The sequence below is a fragment of the Lactuca virosa genome, chromosome 2 (genome assembly GCF_052849685.1).
Source record: "Lactuca virosa cultivar CGN04683 chromosome 2, Lactuca_virosa_CGN04683_v6, whole genome shotgun sequence".
NCBI lineage: Eukaryota > Viridiplantae > Streptophyta > Magnoliopsida > Asterales > Asteraceae > Lactuca > Lactuca virosa.
In genome coordinates this window covers 185,620,448-185,631,813 of record NC_136427.1, presented here as the reverse complement: position 1 = coordinate 185,631,813, position 11,366 = coordinate 185,620,448, and the positions used below count along the sequence as shown (strand labels likewise).

At 36.6% G+C, this 11,366-nt stretch overlaps 1 protein-coding gene across 1 annotated transcript; it reads right to left on the bottom strand.

The window, feature by feature from the left end:
- Nucleotides 1–366: 366 nt before the first annotated feature.
- LOC145158025 (uncharacterized) lies at nucleotides 367–849 on the bottom strand. Its single transcript, XM_079076986.1, has 2 exons — nucleotides 715–849; nucleotides 367–651 (listed from the first exon to the last, which is right to left on the bottom strand). Exons 1-2 carry the CDS (start codon nucleotides 847–849, stop codon nucleotides 367–369), a joined length of 420 nt encoding a protein of 139 aa, XP_078933112.1.
- Nucleotides 850–11,366: the final 10,517 nt, after the last annotated feature.

Below are 11,366 nucleotides of genomic sequence, written 5' to 3'. Positions count from 1 at the left end.
TTTCCCAAGTATGCATACTTCAAGTGTTGAGGTAGGACTTTTAGTTCCAATTCCGACAGTTGAACAAGGGAAGGTGGCAATCTCATATGAGTTCGAGGTAACTCATTTTGTTTCACATTGAATTGGGTAGTTTTCTTGACCTCCAAATTGTTAACCAACCTTTCAACTTCCAGATCTAGGGAGCAGAGCTTTAATTTCTTGGCTAGTTTCCCACGATCAAGTCCTTTTCTTAAAATCATCTCCAATATGTCACCATTAGACAACTCAAACAATTTTTGGGTTAGTGGTTCAACAACATCAACAAAGCGTAAGGATGAAACATCACTAGGATATCTCATAGCATCACAAATATTAAAGCTTATTGTTTCACCATAAAAACGGTCTTCCAAGCAAAATTAGAGCTGATTTGGAGGAAACTTGTTCCTCTAAAGCAATCACACAGAAATTCATTGGGAAGACCAACTGATCCACTTGCACCAAAGTGTCTTCTAAAACACCTCTAGGAAAAACACTTGATTTATCCGCAAGTGAAATTATGACACCGGTTTCATTTACAGGGCCAACATTTAATGATTCGTATACCGAATAGGGCATGACATTAATAGAAGCACCAAGATCAAGCATGAAACTACTAAAAGTGACATCCCCTATCTTTCATGGAATCGTAAACATTCCCGGATCTTTACATTTAGGTGGAAGTTTTCTTTGTAAAACCACAGATGCATTTTCGTTCATTGAAATCTTTTCATTTCCCTTCAATTTTCTCTTGTTGGTGCAAAGTTCTTTCAAACACTTTGCATGTCTAGGGATTTGTTTGATTGCATCAAGTAATGAAATGTTTACCTCCATCTTTCGGAAGGTGTCCAAGATCTCCTTCTCCTCCGTACTCTACTTTGAGGTTGCAAGTCGGGAGGGGAATGGTGGTTGGGTGGATACCGGTGTCACTAGAGGGGTTACTTTCTTTGGAAACACGGCTTATGCATCATTCTTGACAATAAGATCCTCAATAGGAGTGATCTCTATTTCTTCATCATCTTCCCTTGACTTCTTCTTTGAACTACCTTCTCTGGTTTGCTTACCACTTCTCAAGGTCCCCACATTGACATTAGGATTCTTTTTGGTTTGAGATGGTAAACTTGCTTATAGATGTAACTATATCTCCTATTTGTGCTTCAAGGTTGAAGATACTAGTTCTTGTCTCTTTTTGGAATTGTTGGATACTAGTGGCAAGAGATTTGACAATGTCTTCAAGAGACATTCCGGAGATACTTGGTTGGGATTGAGGTGGTTTTTGGTGGTGATATGGAGGGTGTGGTTTGGGTTGATAGTGAGGTTGTGGGTGTTGGTAATGGGGTTGTTGTGGTGGGTAGGAAGGTCTAACCAATGCATTTTGAGCCAATGGTCTTGGATTGTAGCTCATATTGGGATTTGGCTTCCAACTTGAACTGTATACATTTTGGTAACCATATGGTTTGTTATGGTAGTTTTGGAACTCTCCCGTGGCATTTACATGTTTCACATCTTCTTGAAGGATGGGGCACATATTCGTAGGATGTACCAATGTTGCATATATTCCACAAACCATCACTTGTGGAGTTTGTCCCATGGCTAACTTTTGGACAACGGATGTTAAATCTTTGATTTGAGACTCTAGGTTCGATGTCCCCACTTCGTTTACTTTTTGTTGTGTTTCCCTCTTCATGTCTTGGCGTGGGCCAAAGTTTTGAGAGTTTGCAGCTATGGTGTTAAAGAGTTGTCTTCTTTGTTGTGGAATTTTTCTAAAGATATATCCACCACTTGAGGCATCAACTAGTCTTCTCTCCATCAGTAATTATCTGTCATAAAAGTGTTGAATGATGAGTTGTTCCAGAATTTGGTGTTGTGGACAACTATAGCATAAGTTTTTGAACCTCTCCCAATAATCATGGAAAGTCTAATTTTGACATTGGCGGACTCCACAAATCTCATTTCTAATACTTGAGACCCTTGAAGAGGGATAGAACTTATCAATAAAAGCTCTTGCCATATCGGTCCATGAGTTGATTGACCCCGGGGGAAGATAAAATAACCAATCCTTTGCTCTATCGGCCAATGAAAAGGGGAATGCCCTTAATTTGATTTGGTCATCGGTTGACCCTTCTGCCTTTATACAAGTGCAAATAATATGGAACATCTTCAAGTGCTTATGAGGGTCTTCATTCTCCAATCCATGAAAAGTTGGAAGGTGATGAACTAAACCTGACTTCAATTCCAAACTTCCTTCCAAAATGGGGTAATTGATATCGGTTGGAGTTTGTGTAACATCGGTTTCCATCAACTGTCTCAAGGTTCTTTCGGGAGCTTCTTCTCCGTCCACCATTGCAATTGGATTTATGATGGGTGGATTTTGTGGTAGGGGTCGTGTTTCGGGAATTTCTTGGCGAGGATCGGGGATAACATCGGGTTCAATGTCACTAGAGGAAGCGGTTTCAAGCTCCGGGTCCCCGTGAGGATTTGAAGTTGACCACGTTCTATTCTCTTTTCCTTCGCCAAACGCCCTGCTTCTTTTTCAATTTTTGGGTTATAAATCAAATCACCTGTACGTTGAGATCTGGGCATAGATAAACAAATTGATTAAAAATAAACTAATCCCCGGAAATGACGCCAAAATTTGGTCGTTGTCGAGGTCGACAAAATAAATACCCTAAATATTACACACCAAAATAGTGTATAGCGGTAAAGGGATCGTATCCACGGAGATTGGTTCAATTTATATCTCTATGAAAATCACTTGTCCAAATACTTGTAAAACAAAATAAAAGTAATATGGGGGGGGGGGGGTAAGTCTTTTTGATTGTTTGAGAAAATTAAAACTATGCTAGAATGTACAGATGGAAAATAAACAAGTAGATGATTTGGTTTAAGTTAAATGAAGTAAAGTTGGTTGATTTTGGAATACACCACATGGATGACATAGTTGACTTATCACTAGACTAAATGGAACAACACTTGTGAATTACTTTAACTTGCCTATAGCAATTCATAATCACAAATTACCTTAACTCTTCTTTGTTATTAAAATGGTTAGAGGAGCTCAAAACGTATTCCCTTAATTAAAGTCACAAAACCAATGAAGTATATAATCTTGTGAAAATCAATAGCTTTAAGTTTTAAGAGTCACCAAGTCCAAAAGATAATCAAATGCTTACATTATCATTATGGAGAAAACATTTCCATGGTTTAAATGAAATGAAAAGAAACATAGAAACCATTAGTTGCTTACTAATTTGAGGGTCCATTACTTAACCAAGAAATTAGTCAACAAAATGAGCATTCATTCATCAAAGCTCATGATCAAAGACAAATAAACACAAGAAGATGTTTGACTAGAAAACATTTTCATAAATTTGAAACACAAGATAATATGAAGTCTTCAAAGCAACTAATCATCCATAGGTTAAACCCTAATCAACCAAACATAAATCTAACCAAGCATGGCCAAAATGAAAGAAATGCAAAGTGGTTTAGAGGTACCAAACATTGTTCAAGATGCAAAGATGAAAGAAAAAATACTCCAAGCTTCCAAGTCTTCAAAACCTTCTAGAGAGCAAAAGTGTGTTGTTCTTCCTTGTGTTCTCCCTTCTCTACCTCAAAAACTCCAGTAAAAAGTGTCCCAAATAAGGATCTAAAAGTTGGCCAAAAGGATCCTACCAACTTTCCCCAAATAGAGGCTCATAGCAAAAATCTGGATTCTTCACAGGACGATCCATGAAGACTGTTTGTGGATCCACGCGGACCATGTGGGTCTCGCTGAATGGGCTCTTTTGCCCATTTAATTGGCAGTACTAGTTTACTCTTCTCACCCAGGATCCAGCCCATTTCTGCAAGTTCTTGAGAGCCCAATTAAGCCTTCCAAACTCTTCCAAGATGTTCAATTGCTCCTTTAATCTTCCATAGCTCGATTCCTCTTCACTTCATGATTATTCTTTATCCAAAAATTAAGCCCAACTTGCTTTCTTGTTCATGTTGACAACAAACCCAATCACACCACTTCAAGTCCACAAGCAAACCGCAAGCCGACAATGGTCCCACACTCCTTCCATACCTCCATGTCGAAAAGTCTTCGGTAAATCCTGCAATTAAGCTCAAAAGACTAGAAAGTACCCGATAATGGTGAAAAATAACAAAAAGGGAAAATATGCATAGATATTAACTAAAATGAGGTGGAATGAACTAAAAATAAACATGAAAAGAAGTAGATAAAATGAAACTATCAAGAATTGTAGTACTCATTGAGATAAGAACTTTAGGAAAAAGAATGTCAAAAATGGGATCCACATGAGAGAGATAAGATTTTTATAAAATCTTTTATTTTTACTCCTGTTAGGTAAAAAGATGAAATTCAAAACTAGCCAAAACAACCTAAAGGAAAGTTGTAGTAATTGTTGAGATCGTTACATAGATATAGAGAGGGTAAAGATCGGCGCTCGTATGCTTAAGATACAAAATTTTCAAAATATTTTTGTGCACGCGAGGTGCACGTCTTTGCCGGGCGCACATCTGACATAGGATTCGATTGGATTCCGAGTGACATGGCTCATGGAGAGAGTGATACATGGCGACTCCCTGATGGAGCCACGATAATAATATGCAACGCGTGCAGATATTTGTGTCGGGTGCATGTCAAAACCTCAATTATAAATAGAGGGGTCATCATTTTCATTCGGGACCCCACAACACTCTCTTAGAGCTACTGCGATCCCGAGGCGCCCCAGAGTCCCGAGACCAAATCAACCCTACCCCAACGGTATCACGCTTCAAGGGTGAGTTTACAACCCCACTTTTAGGGTTTTAAAGATTTTATGGGGGGAATACATGCGTATTAAACCGATTTATCAAAACATATTTGTAAATATATTAGTAGTTTATATAAATAAACATGAAATGATAGGGTAATACTATCCCTTCCAGAGGCTACTGATAATTTCGTTATATATTGCGACGCTTCGCATCAGGGATTGGGATGTGTATTGATGCAAAGGGAAAAATTCATAATGTATTCCTCACAACAACTCAAGATGTATGAGAACAAATACACCACCCACGACCTGGAGTTGGGAGCTATAGTTTCTGCATTAAAAATCTGGTGTCATTACCTTTATGGGACAAAATGTATATTCTACATAGATCACAAGAGTCTCCAACACATTTTTGATAAAAAAAAAGAACTCAATATGACACAACAGAGATGGTTAGAATTACTTAATGGCTACATATCTGAGATCCATTATCATCCTAACAAGTCTAACGTCGTAGTCGACGCCTTAAGTCGTAAAGAACGAGTTAAGCCTCGTAGAGTCAAAGTACTTTCAATGACTATACAGTCTAGTCTAATATCACAAATTAGAAATGCATAACTCGAGGCTCTGTCTGAAGAAAACATCAAGGCAGAAGGCCTCATGGGAATGGAAAAGCAACTGAAGATCATGGGTAATGGAGCAAGATACTTCATGGACCGAATATAGGTTCCAAAGTTTGGAGATGTTAAAAGACTAGAATTAAATGAGGCCCATAGGACTAGGTACTCCATCCATCCCAGATCATACAAGGTGTATCTAGATGTAAAAACTCTTTATTGGTGGCCGAACATGAAGGCTTAAATTTTTACCTACATAAGTAAATGCCTAACATGTTCCACGGTCAAGGAAGAACATCAACGGCCCTTGGGATTGTTTTAACCATAGGAAATACATGACTGGAAGTGAGAGCAGATTCCAAAGGATTTTGTGACCAAGTTTCGTAAGACTGCTAGTGGTTACGACACTATATGGGTAGTTGTCGATGGATTAACCAAGTCTGCCCACTTCCTACCAATAAAAGATACATATAAGATGGAGAAGCTGACCAATACGTACCTTATATAAATTTTCAGATTGCATGGAGTACCGCTATCTATTATATCTGACAGAGATAGTAGATTTACCTCCCGATTCTGGCAAAGTTTACAAAAATCCCTTGGTACTCGTTTGGATATGAGTACGGCCTATCATCCTTAGACCAACGGTGAAAGTGAAAGGACAATCCAAACGCTTGAGGACATGCTAAGAGCATGTGTGAGACATTTCATAAATGCATGGGACACTCATCTTCCATTGATCGAGTTATCATAAAATAATAGCTATCACACGAGCATCAAGGCTGCACCATTTGGAGCTTTATACGGTCGGAGGTGTCGATCTCCTATTTGTTGGGTGGAAGTTGGCGACAGCCAAATACCCAAGAAGTTTGTAGGAAACACCTTAGGAACATGCACAGAGATTATCCATAAGACAACTGAGATGAAAATTCATGAGCACATGAAGGCAACACGTGATCGTCAAAAGAGTTATGCTGATATAAGACGCAAACCCATCGAATTCCAAGTTGGAGACAGTGTTATGCTTAAGGTCTCTCAATGGAAAGGAGTTATAAGGTTTTTAAAAGTATAGAAAGCTAAACCATAGGTAGAGAGGACGGTTTTAAATCCTCCAATGAATTGGTCCAGTGGTCTATCGACCTTAGGCTTCCCCAAATGCTCAATAACGTGTATGACGTATTCCTTGTGTCCAATCTTAAAAAGTGCCTCTCTGATGATAAAGTTGCATTCCTCTCAACGGAATCCAAATCAATCATGAGTTGAACTTCGTCGAGGAACCAGTCGAAATTATGGACATAGATGTCAAATGACTCAAGTGGAGTCGGATTTCCATATTCAAGGTATGATGGAACTCTAAGCGAGGACCTGAGTATACCTGGGAACGTGAGGACCAAATGAAGAACAAGTACCCTCACTTGTTCGAAGAAATCCCGACGATAAGATAAAATTTCCGGAGGAAATTTCTAAAACGGGCGGAGAATGTGACAATCAATAAAATTTCCGTCACCAACCACCGTTAGCATATAGTAGGAATAGATAAATATAATAGCTTAATATTGTAATGTTTGATCTTGTGAATAAATATAATCAAATATGTTGTTACATTTAAAAATAATTCGATGTTTAGACTAAAAAATAAGCATCCGAAAAGTTGTACTATCTTTTAAAACGGTTAATATATATTCGAAAAGTACTCATCGACGTGATTCCAAGGATGTAAAATTGGTAAAAATCCGAATCCGATTGGAGGAGTTATAATTTTTGTAAAAAGTAAAATCACCCAAATAAATAATTATTGCGACGTTGAAACGGTACGTAGAGATTGGTTAAGTTTTGACTAAAGTTATAAATAGTAGAATCGTAGTACTCCTCGAGATAAGAACTTTAGGAAAAAGAATGCAAAAAACGGGATCCACATGAGAGAGATAGAATTTTTGTAAAACCATTTTTTACTCCCATATGTAAAAAGATGAAAGTCAAAACTAGCCAAAACAACCTAAAGGAAAGTTGCAGTCCTAGTTAAGATACAAAATTTTCAAAATGTTTGTATGTGCACACGAGTTATGCATCTTTGGCCATCGTGCATCTTACACCAGATTTGATCAGATTGTGTGTGATGTGACCCATGGACAGAGTGACACGTTGTGAATCCCTCATGGAGCCACGATAATCACGCGCGATGGGTGCATATATGTGTGTTGCGCGGACGTTAAAACCTCAACTATACATTGAGGGGTCAACAGTTTTATCATGCACCCCGAAACACTCTCTCTCACTTTCTCTTGGAGGTACTGCGATCCCGAGGTGACTCGGAGTCCCGAGCCCGAATCAACCCTACACTTGCGGTATCACGCATCGAGGGTGAGTTCACGACCCCACTTTTACGGTAATAAAGATATTACGGGAGAGGGGGATACATGCTTATTACACTTCTTTATCAATACATATTTGTAAATATATTTGTAGTTTGTATAAATAAACATCAAACGATAGGGTAATATTCCGGTAGAAACTCTGCCAAGACTTAAGAAATTATATTATGCCTAGTTGTTATGCTACCCGATATACTAGGAAAAGATTATACCTAGATGTTATGTTGGCCGATTTCCTAGGATAAATTAATACCTACAAGTAATGTTGGCCATGTTTTAGGACAGACATTGTGCTTACTTTTTACTCTTCCCTAATATCATGATATCCAAAAATCATAATTACTATATATATTTATATATGATAAAAGAAAAGTATATATACAAGATCGGATATGGAATATTGACTAATTATAATTATCTTATATATATATATATATATATATATATATAGTAAAATTAAGTATATATACATAAAACGGTAATTATGGAAGAAAACATAGGGATAGGCAATGTACTTAACTATACCATAACCTATCAGAGAATATCTATAAAAGATAACTATTACATATAGGGTTAAGTCTATATGAATAATATGTAAAAGAAATTAGTATCAAAGATAGACAAAGTAAGGAAAAGATAAAACGATAATCATATTTAAGATTAGTAAATATGTGTTGGTGAGTTGCTATTATTCATCATATAGCCTGATTAAATTCGGCTGAACACCGAACCTATAATCGTTAATCTTGCGAGAGCCAGGAAGATATGTATACATCTATACGAGGCTGACACCGCCACCAGCGATTGCTAGCTACATTCCCAACATGATAATTTTCTTAAGTATAAAAGTAATATTATTCGAAGTCCGATGAAGTGTCGTGTGGGGAATATATTGGTCCACATCGTCAATTATAGGGGCTCATGGTAATATTGTTTTGAAAATCTTAACCGAACTGCCTAGAGGGACGCCTTCAAGTAGTTGTATATTCCGATTCGATAAAAATTATAAAGATTTAGGATAGAAAATATATCCTTAACGAAAGAAAGGGTTTTAAAACTAAAGTAGCTTTCGAACAAATAAAATAATAAAAACTGAAAACTATAAAACCTGTGAACTCACCAACTTTCTGTTGACGTTTTCAATATACATGTATATTGTCAGGAAGATGTGTGTGGAGAATAGTTGTGGAAGGAAGAAAGTCGTTAAGGAATTTGTTGGAAGTCGTTTTCTTTTGTTTTATGCTGGTTATGAGTAGGAATTGTGTTTAAACTCCAATAATGTAACCCCAGAATAATTTATAATAAATAGAAGAAATGTTTGTGCTATATTCATGTATTGTTCAATATACTTGTCATGGTGTTCCAATGTCCCTACGTCGTACAGCTTGACGTTTCCACCGCCGACCAACAGTGTGACAGTACGGTACCGATTCTTTTTTCCCTATACCGTATACCATACCTACTATAGTTGGTATAAAAAATTTGCAACTAGTATCGTTCCAAGTGTACTTGGTACCAATAACTTTTTCTACTAACAATTTTGGTTGGTATCATGCAATTCCTAAAGATCCCAAGCCTATGAACTAGCATGCAGTTCTAACATATCACCAATATACATATAACAAGTGTGGGTATCTTAGGGCATAACTTTTCCTTGAGCTCCGGCTGATTGTACACATCGCATCCTCTCTTTTAGTTAATTTAAAAATTATTTATGAAAAATCTTTTTACAGATCAATAGTTTGAGTCTGGAATCACACGAGTGTTCATCTAAATCCCTCTAACTAGGGTTATGATACCAACTTGTAACGTCCCAAAAACCATAATTTTTTTTTCATTTTTCAAAATACATTATCATAGAAACCATCAAGTATCCAAACCATTTTTTCAAAACATAACCCTAAAAATCATAATATCAAAAAGTCTCTCAAATAAAAATAATCAGGACAATGTGTACGACCATACCTTCTCTTTCCCCATATCATCTGAAGTTCCTGAAACATTTAAATCCACAAATGTAAACCAAATCTTAGTGAGTTCCCCCAAAATACCCTACACATACAGTTTATGCATTAATGAGCCTATAGTCTGTCTGGACCGCCTCGCAAGGCCTACAACCCACATGGACCGCCCACGTAACTTGGCCTACAACAAAAAGCAGGACTGCCTCAACCCTACCACAATATGTCGAAATATGTAAACAAACAAAAAAACAAACAATAACCCGCAATACATGTAATCTAACAGGTCACTACAACATACCAACATCCTACACACAATGAGACATACTGCAGTACAAAGTATAGTGAGAAAACTCACCTTGTAGTCTCGCTGATAAACAACACAACTCACACAATCCAAGAACTGGTACTACAAGTCACCAATACAACAATCTGATGGGTTTTATTGGTTATAAATCTACGTATGAAGCATAAAAATACTTAACTCTTAAGTTCACATGGTAACCTATGATAATCGAAATATACATAAGATTAGGGTTACATACCTCTTGATTATTGTAGCAAATAATCACACCAATATCCTTCTTGAAAACTTTGGAAAGAAAGAACCAAAAATTTAGTGCATGTAATGGTTTGTACCTAAAATCGTAGAAACCCTAGAATGAAGAGGAGAGAGAGGGGATGTATATAATTTTCGTTCCTAATCTTGTAAGTAAATTTTTGTACCCAATACCCTAGAAACCCTAGAATGAAGAGAAGAGAGAGGGGATGGATATAATTTTCGTTCCTAATCTTGTAGGTAAAGGTTTGTACCTAAAACCCTAGAAACGCTGTAATGAATTGGAAAGAGAGGGGAGAGATATAATTTTCCTTCCTAATCTTGTAGCTAAAGGTATGAACGAAAATAATGAGCCAATGAGTCCTATTTATAGTTTTGGTAACTTGCATGCAAAGCTAGATTTGAATTAATTAAATAATAGTTTAATCCCAATTCAAATCCTTTCCTTATATGCATCTAGAAGGCTTCCAAAAACCTTAAGAGCCCCTCTAAAACCGTCCATGCCATGGAGGGTTCTAGAATTGCTTCTTTTGTTCAACTATTGAACAATTACAATTCACTCCTTGCACCTTTAACTAATTCCGAATTAATTCCAGATTAACTATGATTAATAATTAATTAATTCTAATTGATTTCTTATTACTTTATTAACCATGTAAATTAACAAATCAATTATTTACTGTTGATCTAATGTTAATTTATTAATCACATAACAAATTAACATATCAATTATCTATTTGGAATTAATATATTAATCACATAATATATTAACAAATCATTTCTATCTCTCCTAATATCATTTTTAGCTATTTTGGTTATGAGGGCAACCCAAAAAGTACTCTGCTTCTATTTGCAAGTTTATACCAATTTAGTTATGAGCTTAGACACTTTAATCCAACAGTCTCCCACTTGGATAAGTCTATAACTCCAATTGTAATTATAACAAACAACAAATAATGCTTTCCAAAGCCACCGCTTAATTCTGATCTAATCAGACATTAGCCCTAAGATAAGTGACCAAATATTCCTTCGTTCTACAAGATATCATATGTACATGAGATATGGATTAAAATCAAGCT

Excerpts from the sequence above, each read along its gene's own strand:
- LOC145158025 (XM_079076986.1), bottom strand. The coding sequence starts at position 849 with ATGGAGGTAAACATTTCATTACTTGATGCAATCAAACAAATCCCTAGA. Across the intron at positions 652-714 it reads TGAACGAAAATGCATCTGTG|ATAGGGGATGTCACTTTTAG; the intron begins GTTTTACAAAGA and ends ATTCCATGAAAG.